Raw genomic sequence first — 15,865 nt, forward strand, 5'->3', positions numbered from 1 at the left:
TTAATTAATTTTATACCTTATTCCCCTATTTTATTTTCCTTTTATTAATCATATTTTATTAATATTTTTATATAATTTAATTAAGCCCCTAATTTAATTTAATTAATTTAATTAATAAAGTTGATTAAATTAAATTAATATAATTAATTAAATTAAAATAAATCAAATGATTAGCGATGATTAATTAATTAATTAATAAATAAACCTTCTGACTGGGAGGTCTATTGATCTTGAGCTTCCACGGGCTTCGAGGGGTTTATTCGTCTGATCAGGGGAAACCAGTTTCCACTGATTTCACTTCCATTGTCCCTGTTGAGGTTCTGCGGGAATTTTATAATTTCAATAGCCTCTCTGATTTTTCTTTTATGATAATTGTCCTCCCTTGCAATTACCTTGGTGTCTTCCAAACACATATGATGTTTGGTCTTGGAAGAGTGTTCTGCAAGGGCCGACGTACGAGATCTATCATTCTTTATGTCAGCTGCGTGTTCTTTAAGCCTTGTTTTCAGAGATCGACCTGTTTCCCCAATATAACTCTTACCACATGAGCAATCGATCTTATATACTCCTTTGAGTTGTTGACGATCGATGTTATCCTTGACTGACCTCATCAGCTGCCTTATCGTTCCACATGTTGTAAATTGAGTATCAATGTTTTTCTTTTTTAATATTTTAGCAATCTTGTCGGTAACCCCTTGGATGTATGGAAGGTAAACCCTCCCCTGATTTTCTTTGTCCTCAAGGGTATGCTTAGAGAGGGCCCTGTCTTGAGCCCTTTTTATAGCCTTCTTGATACTCCATTCCTTGTACCCAATGTTTCTGAAGACAGAGGTTAAGTGTTCAATCTCCTCCTTTAGGTGATCAGGGTCAGAAATCCTGAAAGCTCTGACAGCAAGGGTGTTTAAAATGCCAAATTTCTGGGATGGATGATGGTAAGAGTCAGCATGAAGATAGCTATCCGTGTGAGTTTTCTTCCTATAGACCTGGTGTCCCAAGGTTCCATCCTCCCTTCTACTGATCAGGACATCTAGAAAGGGGATCTTACCATTCTCTTCAAGCTCCATAGTAAATTTGATTTCAGAGGATAAGGAGTTGAGATGATTGAAGAATTTCTCAAGCTCTGCCTTACCATGAGTCCAATTCAGGTTGGTGTCATCGACGAATCTTTTCCACCATGCTGGTTTTAAGTGGAATGAGTCAAGGGCTTTTCTCTCAAAGTACTCCATGTATAGGTTAGCGACAATAGGTGAGAGTGGGGAACCCATGGCAACTCCTGAAATTTGTTCATAATAGTGATCTTGAAAACTGAAAAAAGTGGACCGTAAACAGATTTCCGCAAGTTTTTCTATTTGAGGATCGGTGGCCATCTTTATAACATGCACAGCTTCATCAAGGGGAATCTTTGTAAACAATGATACGACATCAAAGCTTACTAGAATATCATCTTTATCCACCTTTTTATCCTTAATAAGTTTAACAAAATCTGTTGAGTCTTTTATGAAGGAGTCTGTGTTACCAACCAGAGGTTTTAGGATCTTGGCTACATACTTAGCTAATTCATATGTAGGGGAACCAATAGTGTTAACAATTGGTCTAAGAGGGACCCCTTCTTTATGGATTTTTGGTAATCCATAGATTCTAGGAATAACCTCACAGGTGGGAATCAACCTCTTTTTTATTTTGTCATCCAGGTTGGTTTCCATGATGGCTTTCTTGACCTGCCTCATTACCTTGGGAATCGGGTTAGAATTGACCTTTCTATAACTTCCACAACTCAAATGCTCATTCATTTTGTGAATGTAGTCTTCCTTGTTTAACACAACGGTTGCTCCACCTTTATCAGCTTTTAGAACCACTATTTTATCATTATTACGGAGAGACTTCAGAGCCTCTCGTCCTTCTTTATTAAGGTTACTCTTTGGGCGTTTAGATTTCAACAAGGCTAAGGAACATTCCTGTCTTAATATTTCCCTGTTGTTTGATGAAAGACCTTGTGTCCCATTTTCAATGTTGCAAATGATGCTTTCAAAAGGAATGTTCTTTGGTGACACTGCAAATCCCAAACCCTTGCTCAATATTTTAGTTTCTTCAGGATTGAGTATTATAGATGAGAGATTCACAACCCTTTTATCCTGCGAATTCTGAACAGAGGGGTCCCCAATCACAACCCTATTAATGTTGTCATTATTCTTGGAAGCATCATGATTATTACTCATCCCATGGTTTGAATTATTTTCTGCATCGAATTTTTTACCCTCTAAGCGGCCTTTGTTTTTATGAATATTATAATTCTTAATCCTTTTATCATTACCACTGCTATTATAAACCTCGTTATTGACCCTTATTATATCTGCATTACCCATGTTACTGTTTGAAATATCCGCGTTGACCCTTATTACATCTATATTACCCACGTTACTGTCTGTACTGCCTGCCAAATTACTGTGTTTAATTAATGTGCTGGGGATATTGGGGATCTTGCTGCGTATTACATTGTTAATAGCTGTATTACCCCGTCTATCCCTCATATTATCGTCGTTGTTTATTATTTTCTTAACAATCGAACCCCGGACAGCGTAGGATTCAGCATTACCACCGTTATTATAATGCTCCACCTCATTAGCTTCTGAACCTGCGTTAATATTATGCTCCGGACCTGCGTTAATATATTGTTCACCTTCTGAACCTGTGTTAACTTCTGAACCTGCGTTAATGTTTTTACTAAATGAGCTAACGTTGTCTTTAATAACGCTGTCAGCGCAGGGACCATCTACATTCCTCCGGCTGTTTATTGATATACCTGTATTAATATCCTGTTCCGGACCTTCTGAACTAATACCTTCTGAACCTGCGTTTGCGTTTTTAATTAATGAGCTAACGTTGTCAGCGCAGGGATCACGGTTGCTACTGGCATTTCTATCCTCAAGGAAACCGCAGGTGACATCAGGGATCTCGGGTTCCACTGCATCCTTGTTCAAAGCGGAACTGCTGGGATTATTAGGGGCAGCGTAGGAATCAGGAACAACCCAGGATTTGTAGTAGTGTTGGGTCCCTATAATACTAGTGATTACCCCATTACTATTGTAGTTATACCCCTTATTTATATTGATGTACCCATATAGTGCCCATATTGTTACTATTGTGCCACATAGAAGCCCACTATTGTTATTGTTGTGCCCTACAATATTATTGTTATGTAGGCTTTGATTGTATTGGGACCATTTAGACTCCTATATATAGAAAGGAGGTATTTTCATTTGTATCATCCAAGAATTGTTCATTTATGTAATGTAAAGGAGGTTTCCCCCTCGAAGAGGCTGAATTCTAAGGCGTGGATCTCTCTTTTCTATCTTTTTGTGAGCTGGTTTCATAACATTTGGTATCAGAGCTTTGGATTCTAGGGTTTCGCTGCTCCAAACAGGTCATTGTGGCATTTTCACTATAACTTTGTTTCTGTGACGTTTCAGAAGTCGCAAAAAAAACCCATTTGAGAAGAATTGGCGCTGAACCTTGGGTCCGAATTTCAGAGCTTTTCGCGTGATATTTTCGGAGATATGATCTGAGGAAGTTGGCCTTTTTGCAGACTCTTGAATTACATTCAAAACAGGTGACCTGGGGAAAATCGTCATAACTCTCTCTCTGAGGATCGGATTGAAATTTCGTAAAAAGGTACAGAAAGAGGACAGACTTTAGTTTCTTGTGTGTGTGTTTCAGATTCAAAGGTTGAAACAGTGACTCATGGCACGTCGTACAAGTTCGCTCTACTGAACCAGTCTAAACGCAAGTCACTGTGGGAGATTTCACATAACTCTTCCTTGGAGAATCCAATTTGGCTCAGACTTGTGGCATTGGAAAGAGGACGCAGAAGGCTACTACAGGTAGCAATTTCAGAATTGGATGATCCGAAATTACAGAGATACATCAGATTCAATATCAGGCTTCTATAAAGTGAAAAAAGGTGTGTAGTTTTTATTTTTATTTTTGTGTAAGCTTGCTTCAACGGAATTCAAAGGGCATAGTAAAACTTTATTATCGGTAACTGATGCCCCGAGGAAAGAAAATGCAAACACCTAGTAAGGAACCTGAAAGCTCTAGCATGACTCATGAAGAAGAGGAAGAAATGCTACATGATATATCAAAATTACAAGAACAAGTGCAACAAATGTCACGCTCACAAAAGCTAACAGAAGCTAAGATAAGTGGCGTGGAATCTAAGGTAAATGGCGTGGAATCTAAGATAAAGGGAATGGAAGCTAAGATGGATGGCATGGAAGCTAAGATTGACGCTAAAATTGATGGCATGGACGCTAAAATTGATGGCATGGATGATAAGATGGATGAATTGAAGAAGTTGCTACAAGAAAGGGTCACTAATGGTGAAAAGGTAGTAAAGGAAACTCATGATGAGAACAAAAGAAATGTTAATCATGATTCCATAGACTCTAATGTTGGATCGAAGACTCACCATGTTCCAAAAATCGATATGAGGAAGTTTGATGGCAAGGATCCCGCCACATGGATATTACAGATGGAGCAATTCTTCGATCTCAATAATGTGCAAAACACACAAAAGGTACGTATGGCAAATTTATATTTGGAACCAAATCAGTTTGTATGGTATCAATGGCTTTGTTCTCGTAAACAATTTATCACTTGGGCAATTTTTACGGAAGAATTGATAGCACATTATGAGGATACAAAAAGCAACACTTTTTTTAGCCAATTGATAAGTCTCAAACAAAAGGGTTCAATAATGGAGCACATTGAGGAGTTCCAAAAATTGAACATAAGGATAAAAGATATTCCAGAGGAGCATAGGATTGATGTGTTCATAGGGTCTTTAAAGGATAATATCCAACATGATGTGCGCCTTTGGGAACCTGATTCATTAGAGAAGGCATTCAGGTTAGCAAGAAAAATGGAAAGCAAAATTATGGCAACTAGGAAGCATACCATTCACAACTATAAAGATGGAAGTGTTGTTGCCCATAGTCTTCCACAACCTACAAGGTTGACACCACAACAATTGGAAGAAAAAAGAGCAAAAGGGCTTTGTTACAATTGTGATAGCAAATACACAAAAGGTCATAAGTGTGCTGAGAAGAAATTATTCTACATAGATTGTGAAGAGGAAGAAGAAAAGGAGCAAGAAAGGTCAAAAGAAGAGGATATATTCCAGGAACAAAGCCTAGATGAAGAACAAATAAATCCGACCATATCTTGTAATGCATTGGCGGGAATTACCACTCCTCAAACCATCAAGATAGAAGGACAAATCAAGAAGAAAAAGGTAATAGTGTTGATTGATTCAGGAAGCACCCACAATTTTATTCATTGTAGGGTAGCAAAAGAATTGAATTGCTTCCTATATCCAGCACCAGAGTGTCAAGTGATGATTGCAAATGGAGGAACAATAAATTGCTCTGGAAAGTGCCATAATATCAAGCTATCCATGGGAGAATATGTATTGACTAGCCCAATGCTTTCCATTCCAATGGGAGGTGCTGATGTTGTACTAGGAGTCCAATGGCTACAATCCTTGGGTACAATAGCTTTTAATTTTCAAGAACTTTTCATGAAATTTTCTGTGGAAGGAAAGGAAGTTGAATTAAGGGGTATTGCAGGGAAACCAGGAAAGATAATCAGCTCTAATGGTATGACAAAGCTTCTAAAAAAGGAGCAAAGGGTGTAATTGCACAATTATGTTCGCTAGATGTTTCCACATTGGAATCATCTATTTCTCCAGATCTCCAAAAAGTCCTGGACAATCATTCCAAGGTATTTGAGACTCCCAAAGGTCTCCCACCTATGCGTGATCATGATCATGCTATTCATCTGATTCCAGGAAGTGTTCCTCCAAACATCAGGCCGTACAGATATCCCTATGTCCAAAAAAGTGAAATTGAACGTATGGTTGCAGAAATGCTAGAGGCTGGTATAATTCAACCGAGTCAAAGTTCTTTCTCTGCTCCAGTAGTATTGGTGCACAAGAAGGATGGATCATGGCGCATGTGTCCGGATTATAGGGAGCTCAACAAGCTCACTATTAAAGATAAGTTCCCCATTCCTGTCATTGATGAATTACTGGATGAATTGCATGGATCAATTTACTTCACCAAGTTGGATCTTCGTTCAGGATATCATCAAATCAGAATGAAGATTGAAGACATTCCGAAAACGGCATTTAGAACTCATGAGGGTCATTATGAATTTTTGGTCATGCCTTTTGGCCTTACCAATGCACCTTCAACATTTCAAGGTTTGATGAATTCAATTTTCAAACCATTCCTTAGAAAATTTGTGTTAGTATTTTTTGATGATATACTAATCTACAGCAAGTCTTGGAAGGATCATGTTGAACATGTTGACAGGGTGCTACAACTATTGGAGGAGAAACAATTATATGCAAAAAGATCCAAATGTTTCTTTGGAGTCCAGGAGGTGGAATATTTGGGTCATATTGTATCTCATGAAGGAGTTAAGGTAGACCCTAGCAAAATTAAAGCCATTAAGGAATGGAAAATCCCCACATCCATAAAGCATCTGCGAGGATTTCTTGGGTTGACAGGGTATTATCGCAAGTTTGTTAAGAATTATGGGAGAATAGCAGCACCTCTAACAACATTATTGAAGAAAGATGCATTTTCATGGACTCCGGAAGCAACAAAGGCCTTTGAACATCTTAAAGAGGCAATGTGCCAAGCACCGGTCTTAGCTACACCGGACTTCACAAAAACCTTTATTGTGGAATGTGATGCTTCAGGAAATGGAATTGGTGTTGTTCTAATGCAAGATGAAAGACCCATTGCTTTTGAAAGTCGTCCAATCAAGGGAAAGTTTTTAAGAAAAGCTATTTATGAGAAGGAAATGTTGGCAATACTCCATGCACTTAAGAAATGGCGACCCTACCTAATGGGAAGACACTTCAAGGTAAAAACAGATCATGATAGCCTTAAATACTTTTTAGAACAAAGATTATCCTCTGAAGAGCAACAAAAGTGGGTCACAAAGATGTTGGGTTATGACTTTGAAATCATCTACAAAAAGGGGAAGCAAAATGTGGTGGCAGATGCACTCTCAAGAAAGGATGAGGATGTGGAAGCATTGTTGTGCGCTATTTCTATTATCCAACCAGATTGGATAAATGAAGCAAGGGAGGAATGGAAGAATGACGAAGAAGTGTGGGCACTTATTCGAAAGCTACAACAAGATTCCAGTACGTCTGATACATTTAGCTGGAAAAATGATTCGTTATGGTACAAAGATCGCTTATACCTCTGTAAGAATTCCCAGCTAAAACAAAAGATTCTTATGGAATTGCACACTTCTCCCTTAGGAGGGCACTCAGGATTTTTAAAAACTTACCACAGGGTTAAGAAGGAATTTTTTTGGGATGGCCTTAAATCAGATATTCAAAAGTTTGTGGCAGAATGTTTGGTTTGCCAGCAAAATAAAGTTGAAACAATTAAGACACCGGGTCTATTACAACCTTTATCCATTCCAAGCCAACGTTGGGAGGAGGTTTCAATGGATTTTATCACAGGTTTACCCAAGTCTGAGGGAAAGAGTGTCATCATGGTGGTAGTTGACAGACTTACCAAGTATGCACACTTTTGTGCATTATCACATCCATTTAAAGCCAGTACAGTTTCTACTGCATTTATGGAAACAATTCAAAAGCTACATGGAAACCCAAAGATTATTGTAAGTGACAGAGATCCCATTTTCACTGGAAATTTTTGGACAGAATTATTTTCTTGTCTTGGTACTCAGTTAGCTCATAGCTCATCTTATCATCCTCAATCTGATGGGAAAACTGAGATAGTAAACAAATGTTTGGAAGGATATCTTCGTTGCTTTGTATCTGATAAACAGACACAATGGGTCAAATGGTTGCCTCTGGCTGAATGGTGGTATAACACTTCCTTTCATACAGCAACAAAAATGACCCCATTTATGGCACTTTATGGGTATCAACCACCATCCATCACATCATATTTAAGAGAAAATTCTAAGGTTCAGGCAGTGGAACATCACATCGAACATCAACAACAAGTCCTCCAACTCTTAAAGGATAACCTTGTGTTGGCACAGAATAGAATGAAACAACAGGCAGATCAACATCGCAGTGAAAGAAGTTTTGATGTAGGTGATTGGGTATTCCTACGGCTACAACCATATAAGCAAATGTCCCTCAAGCAAGCTAAGAAGGATAATAAATTATCACCAAAGTATTATGGTCCGTACAAGGTGTTGCAAAAGATTGGTACTATGGCATACAAATTGGAGCTTCCTGCAGCTTCTCGATTGCACCCAGTTTTCCATGTTTCATGCTTAAAGAAGGTTATAGGCGACAAGCTCCCAGTTCAAACAATATTGCCAGAACTTGACGAAGAAGGAAAAATTATATTGGAACCGGAAGCAGTTATTGAAACAAGAACTCGACAGCTACGAAATCGATCAATTTCAGAGTACCTTATCAAGTGGAAGAACTTATCCGCTGAAGATTCCACATGGGAGGATGAGAATTTTATGCAGAAGTATCCTGAACTACTCAAGCGTTGAGGACAACACTTTTTTGAAGGAGAGGGGCATGTTGGGTCCCTATAATACTAGTGATTACCCCATTACTATTGTAGTTATACCCCTTATTTATATTGATGTACCCATGTAGTGCCCATATTGTTACTATTGTGCCACATAGAAGCCCACTATTGTTATTGTTGTGCCCTACAATATTATTGTTATGTAGGCTTTGATTGTATTGGACCACTTAGACTCCTATATATAGAAAGGAGGTATTTTCATTTGTATCATCCAAGAATTGTTCATTTATGTAATGTAAAGGAGGTTGCCCCCTCGAAGAGGCTGAATTCTAAGGCGTGGATCTCTCTTTTCTATCTTTTTGTGAGCTGGTTTCATAACAAGTAGTTATTCATGTTGCTCCATATTGTTCCGTTCAGGATCATATTCACTAGACAAGGACCTCCTTTCTTGCACAATCGGTCTCTCCAGAACCCTGTCATCAAAAGCATTAGACTGCTTTCGGCCACCACACTCATATCCCCTGTTTTTATATGGTTCATAAGCTCCATGGTCATACTGAAATTCAACATCATAGTAGCCCTCCAGTACAATGTTTTTTATTTTCTTCAAATATTTAATCCACATTGTAGTGTAATTTTTTTGTCGCCTCGGGCAGTATACCTGCTTGATATGTAGAATCGACCAGAGCAGAATAGCTTGAAACTGGCTATGACTATTTTATGTGAAGGCTGAGGTCCGTGTTTGTGTTACACCACTGACCAGTTCAACTACAACCCTCTCCTAATGCAAAGCATAATCATTACTGCTCAAAAAATATGTTACAAATACAACACAGGTATATACAATTTTTTTCTCTAAAATGCAAAATGTGTCTTATTGTTGACCGTGGATTTGTGGTGTTGGACGATTGAACGAAGTTTGATCGTTGATCCTCACACTGTCCTTTTGTCTCCCAACCCAATGGCCTCTCTGTCTTCAGAGTTATTGTTCGGGGATGTTTCCTTTGGAGGTATGCAAGCTAGGGCTGCAGCGCGCAACTCTTCTTTGGCGTCAGAGAAAAATCTGGAAACTGTTCCCCCATGAACCAGCTAGGTATTCCTTCTACACTTGCGATCTGCCTAGTTTATTCTTCGTTAAGTTCGTCATTTCGACCTTTTACGCTTTGTTTAATTCACCCAATCTCAGGTTCTCGCTCACTAATTTTCGGTTCAAAGGTTTTATCAGAGCTTTCCACCACTGTTTGCTATGAGAAGCATCATTCATTACTGCATCTTCCTAGTCATCCACTACAACAGGCTTTGCTCCATTTGAAAAGGTTGATGGTTTGTCTTCTACAATAGTATCCACGTCATTGGATGCCTCAGTGTCATCCACCCCAAGAGTAAAATTGGGCAGTTCAGATGTATAACTGTCACCAGCTGGAAGTTCTCCCTCTTCAACATCTTTTTCAGGTGGTGGCAAGCCATCATTTCCCTTGCTCAAATTGAAACTCTGAATGGCCTGACCTTGCGCTTCTGTAGGTATATTTCCTTCATTGTCACTATTTTCTTGAGTCAATTTCTGTTGTTTCTTCAGAATATCACTTAATGGCTTTGGATCCTGAAAGTCTTGTTCCCCACTTGAATCACTAATTACCTTGCCCAATCTCATCTTCCTTCCTTCCCAAGGAAGATTTTGTCTGTGTTTGTCTGGACTCTTCATAGAGGGATTCTGTGAGGATCCATGCTCTGTTGATTGTGCAGTAGAAGGTTCTTCACTGCTCTCACGATTCTTTTCTTGTTTGATTTGTGCAAGAGTCTTAGGCCCACCAAAATTTATGGCATCTATAACTATTTCAGTGTTCCTAAAAGTTTGACCTCTAGGTACCCTGGATTCTGATGATATAGAACCATCTGTAGGCATTCTGCCCCTCTCCTTTTCATGATACTTGCTTCTGAAATGGTCATTTAAGCCCCGTCTGCTTGGTGAGCTTCTCGACCAAACCCTCTCTAACTTGCCTTCTTGATCAACTTCTATATTGTCAGATGGCTCCCTTTTGAAGCCATTAGCCTCTACTTGAATCCTACCCTGCAATCGCCTACTACTGTGATTCATACCTTGCCTTAATTGGTCCCTATATATATCTTGCTAGCTACGGTCATCATCTTGTTGCCTAGAGCCACGGTGAAATTCACCATGTTGACTATCCACATGTTGTCTCTTTGAGGGGCTATCCACTACTTTAGCCTCACCAACCCTCCTATGTTTTGAAATCCGGTGGTGGAGATCCTCCATATTGTTCCGTTCAGGATCATCTTCACTAGACAAGGACCTCCTTTCTTGCACAATCGGTCTCTCCAGAACCCTGTCATCAAAAGCATTAGACTGCTTTCGACCACCACACTCATATCCCCTGTTTTTATATGGTTCATAAGCTCCATGGTCATACTGAAATTCAGCATCATAGTAGCCCTCCAGTACAATGTTTTTTATTTTCTTCAAATATTTTATCCACATTGTAGTGTAATTTTTTTGTCGCCTCGGGCAGTATACCTGCTTGATATGTAGAATCGACCAGAGCAGAATAGCTTGAAACTGGCTATGACTATTTTATGTGAAGGCTGAGGTCCGTGTTTGTATTACACCACTGACCAGTTCAACTACAACCCTCTCCTAATGCAAAGCATAACCATTACTGCTCAAAAAATATGTTACAAATACAACACAGGTATATACAATTGTTTTCTCTAAAATGCAAAATTGATCGCAACTTAAGCATTTGCTCTTTTGAAAGCCATTTTCTAGGTTTACATGAACGTTGAATTATAAAAAATGTCCTCAAAGTCTCTCAACCTAACATTGTTCGATCAAACTGTCCTAAAAGTCTCAAACTAACGTATTCTGCCGAGGTCTCTGTAAATATTTTTGTGCATATTTATATTATTAATGAAATTCCCTAGTACAGTAAAAAATGTGCTAGATGCGTCTTCGAAAATCCATCCCAATATATACTTTAGCCAAGTGTACACCAATTACAATACTGTCCATAGATCTACTCTACTTTCTGTGAAAAAAGGGTTGTTTCAACCTTTGAATAAGAAAATATTGCATCTATTCTACATACAATTGCAGCAACGCCGCCACTTTCTGGAGCTCCCAAAAAATAGAATTGAACAGAGGCTTATAATTCCCAGTTTTTCAGTGGATGATTGTCCCATTTTTAACGGAAATTATGGCATTTACACAATAAAATAATGAATTATCTTTTTTTATTGATAAAATAATGAATCTTTTTAGTTGGCACATTTCGGCATAGAACTTCACAGAGCTGCATAAATTTTATTTGGAGATGTCATCTTCATTCAACTGGCCAGACAACCTACGTACTATAATAATATAATTTATTTAATAGAGGAATTGTAACGGATACTTCACAAACAACTTCAAATGAAACAATTTCTTTTACAAAACATGAAAAACCATAGATATCCCAATACTATATAGTATATACCCATTTCATATCCACCACAAATTAATAAATATATTAAAACAAACAAAAAAATACCAAGGTATCTTCAGCTATGGAGACAACGAAATAATTAACCCATGGTGTTACTCGAATAGAAAAATACTTTCATGTAATTCAAATATTATTGAAATTTTGGAATGAGAAGCAACTGTAAAATTTTCCAAGACAATATGTTAGAAATTCTTCCCCACTCTTTGCCTTACGGCGTTTCCTTTGCAACATAAGGTGCAAATGCTAGTTAATTAAGATAACGCAATTCACAAATATCAGTAAGAAAGCAAAGTGACATCAATTAACTTCTATTTTCTAATATTCATATATAATTTAACTAAACAAATTTATAACACAAAGCTATCTGAAAACGCAACATAAAAACCCCTAAATTAAACCATGAAATCATTAAAATATTTAATTAAGATAACACAATTCACATACATCGAACAAGAAAACAAAGTGAAATCAATTAAATTCTATTTTTCTTATTACAAAATAGTAATAAAGTATTAACTTATAATATAAATATCTTATAACCCTTTTGTCAAAAATCTAACTAATTCAATTAAAAAATAAAAACATTACTCGCAAGGAATCTGAAAACGAAACAACCTTACTAAAATTGAACCATTGAATTATGAGAATATTCAGCTACATTAACATAACCCATAGAGGCATCCGAAAGCAAAGCAAGCTGACCTTAATTAATGTCTATTTAAAATATTTATTTTTCGTATTATAAAATAATTAAAGATATTAAGTTTGTAATATAAGTATCTTATAACCCTTCTGCCAAAACTATAACTAATTGAATCGAAAAACATAACTTGCAAGTATCTGAAAACGAAACAAGCTTGCCAATATGAAACCAACCATTTGATTATGAAAATATTCTATTAAACTAGCATAACCCACAGAGATATCCGAATACTACGCAAACTGAGGTCAATTAGATATCAGAAGAGTATCCAGCCTGACATCATCACTAAAATTAATTTTAATTTTAGTGTGCAGAGAGTGTTAAAAAATTGTGTTAAAAAAAAGTCAACACATGTGGTGACAACTTGATGTGAACTTATGGAATCAAAATTACGTGCCGGTGAATGTGAAATTCCAATGCTGCCTCACGCATGAAAAGCCAACGTCGGTAAATTTCGATCGCAAGTAAATGCATCATAGGTGATGGCAAGTGACGGCGGACAATATATGTTGCATGAATCATGATGCCTCAGGAACTCATATTTTAACACTGCATATATCCTACTACTCCAAGATCTATAAATAACCTGGTGTTGTTCATGCTTGACATAAGCATCTGCCCATCGATGATCTGCTTCCACTCCGTTAGCAAAGTGATTACGGAATCTAAACACTTGTACAAGCGCCGATCGGACCGACGATAGTAAAATGTTTGATATACATTTCCTTTTCGGGATCTTCGGTGCGTCTACACGCTCTATCCACTTTAATTTCTTGGTTGCAAGAAGCTTGTTTCCGGTTTCTTAATGTTTCATTTGTTCTTTCATGACAGGCAACATCACTGCCCTGATACTCTTCTTAGTTCCTTTGTGAGTTTTCCCAACTTATGTAGTCATTTAATGAGGAAACATATTGATGCATATATAATTCCTAATTGTTTATGATCCTATTGGTACTTCGCAGAATTACTTTCTGGAAGATTATTAAAAACAAATCGACAGAACAGTTCTCTGGATTTCCGTATGTTTCCACGCTTTTGAATTGCTTGCTTTCTGCATGGTATGGCATGCCGTTTGTATCATCCAATAACCTTCTAATGAGCACGGTTAACGGAACTGGGGCCGTCATAGAATTCTTCTACGCAGTTGTGTTCATCTGCTATATTCGCGACAAGAAATACAGGGTAAGTATAGTATTGATTAATAAATTTGTTTCTGAGCAGGGTGATCCCCATTTGAGGAGGGTGAGCCCATTTGAATGACGGTGGATGAAACAGGTGAAGATATTTGGCCTTCTGGTAGCTGTTCTCAGTTTTTTTGCAATGGTCGTCCTGGTATCGCTCTTGGCAATGGACGGAAAAGTTAGGAGGTTATTTTGCGGCTTCGTTTGCGCCATCTTCTCCATTTGCATGTACGGGTCTCCTCTGTCAGTAATGGTAAATCTCTCTACTTCCTCTTTAGGAAAACCAATTTTCAGTGAGCATTGTTTAAGTCAGCATAACGGTCAACAGAATGCGGTTTTTTTCAACAATTTACATTTATGCCTTAGTATGATATGTGAAGTGACCTGAAGCGCGATTTCGATGATGTGCAGAGGTTGGTGATTAAGACGAAGAGCGTAAAGTATATGCCGTTCTTCCTGTCTCTCTTTGTCTTCCTATGCGGCACCTCCTGGTTCATATTCGGCCTCTTGGGAAACGATCCATTCGTTTATGTAGGTTTAACAATACTTATAATAGATGATAAATATATTTGCACGACAATTATAAACATTCACCTTTTGGGTATCTTAGATAAACAATTTTCTGTTTCATGATTGAATAACCTTCATCATAAAGATCTTTTACAAAAGTAAAATTTTATAACAAAATAAAATAGGTGAGTATTCAAATTACTTGTCCGAGAACATCATTAACCATGACTGCATAGCATGATCGAAATCAAAACTGTAGATATAATATTTTTAATTCAGTGTATTATCCTTTAAAATCTACAAGTAACAAAGAATAAAGTAAATATTTTTAAGCATTACACGTTCAGTACTCTATTATATGCCTTTACCTGCAATCTTTACCGTTGCAACCTAAAATCCTTATAAAACCCGAATTTGGGTAACTCTGTTCTAGTGTAACTCTATGTTAGCGCTGTATTTATGAGATGGAGATGTTAAATTTTTCAATGGTTTTATGGATCCACAGGTACCAAATGGGTCTGGAAGTGCCCTCGGAGCATTGCAGTTGATTCTGTATGTTATTTACAAAGACTGGAAGAATACGAACAACGACAGTGCTACATCGTCTCCTCCTCCAGAAAAGGAGGCAAAGGTACAGGACGTTTATCAAATGAGCCAAGTGGAAAAGGAACAAGGCCGCGTTGATCAAATGAGCGAAGTGGAAAAGGGATTTTATGGGCAGGCAAAAGCCTACACTATGGAATGGACATTAAACGTGAATGTAATGGAAATTGAAGTGTAGTACTAAGCAATGAGGCGAATGGAATGGAAATTAAAGTGCAGTAATAAGAACTGATGTTGAACAACATAATTTGTTGTGAAATAATTTTTACATCTATGTTATAGATGTGTATAACATCGGTGTGTATTACGAGTTGGTTGTTAATGGTTGAGAGCTTTTATTGGATTTACTCTGTCATCTATTTTTATTTATGTAACTATGGTTTTATCAATAAACCAACTATGGTTTTATCAATAAACCAATAAAGTATAGTGTTATTTGTCTTTGGTGTGTAACCATGTTTGTTTTTGGTAGTTTTTCTAAATTGATATCAGAGTTAGTTCAACCATGAGAGGCTATAATTATGCAAATTCTACGAGTTTAAATCATTATATATGAGATAGTGCAGGAGAGGTGATTGTCTATTTTTCATGTGTTAGATTTTTGTGTGCATGCGTTGTTCTACTGTTTAATTGAAGAAGCAATCATTGCCTTATTGTGATTTGATGTGGATATAGTGAAGTTGCCACTAGTCACGAATCCATGAGTGGAATTGTTGAATCCATACCAGATCAGATGTGATATCCAGAGATAAATAGGAAACATCATCGTTATTATATTATTTTGAAGTGTTGAGATCTTACATTTTGAGTGGGATCTCGTGT

General features: G+C 37.4%; 1 protein-coding gene across 1 annotated transcript; it reads left to right on the forward strand.

Moving 5' to 3' along the window:
- Positions 1-13,352: 13,352 nt before the first annotated feature.
- Positions 13,353-15,443, forward strand: LOC149184947 (bidirectional sugar transporter SWEET1-like). Its single transcript, XM_089419024.1, has 6 exons — positions 13,353-13,490; positions 13,581-13,617; positions 13,712-13,931; positions 14,025-14,183; positions 14,342-14,461; positions 14,946-15,443. The coding sequence occupies exons 1-6, from the start codon at positions 13,457-13,459 to the stop codon at positions 15,219-15,221; spliced, it is 846 nt and encodes a 281-aa protein (XP_089275150.1). The 5' UTR covers positions 13,353-13,456; the 3' UTR covers positions 15,222-15,443.
- Positions 15,444-15,865: the final 422 nt, after the last annotated feature.

Source organism: Pinus tabuliformis, chromosome 3_2, assembly GCF_031772625.1.
Source record: "Pinus tabuliformis cultivar Carrire ecotype Pingquan chromosome 3_2, CPIR1, whole genome shotgun sequence".
NCBI lineage: Eukaryota > Viridiplantae > Streptophyta > Pinopsida > Pinales > Pinaceae > Pinus > Pinus tabuliformis.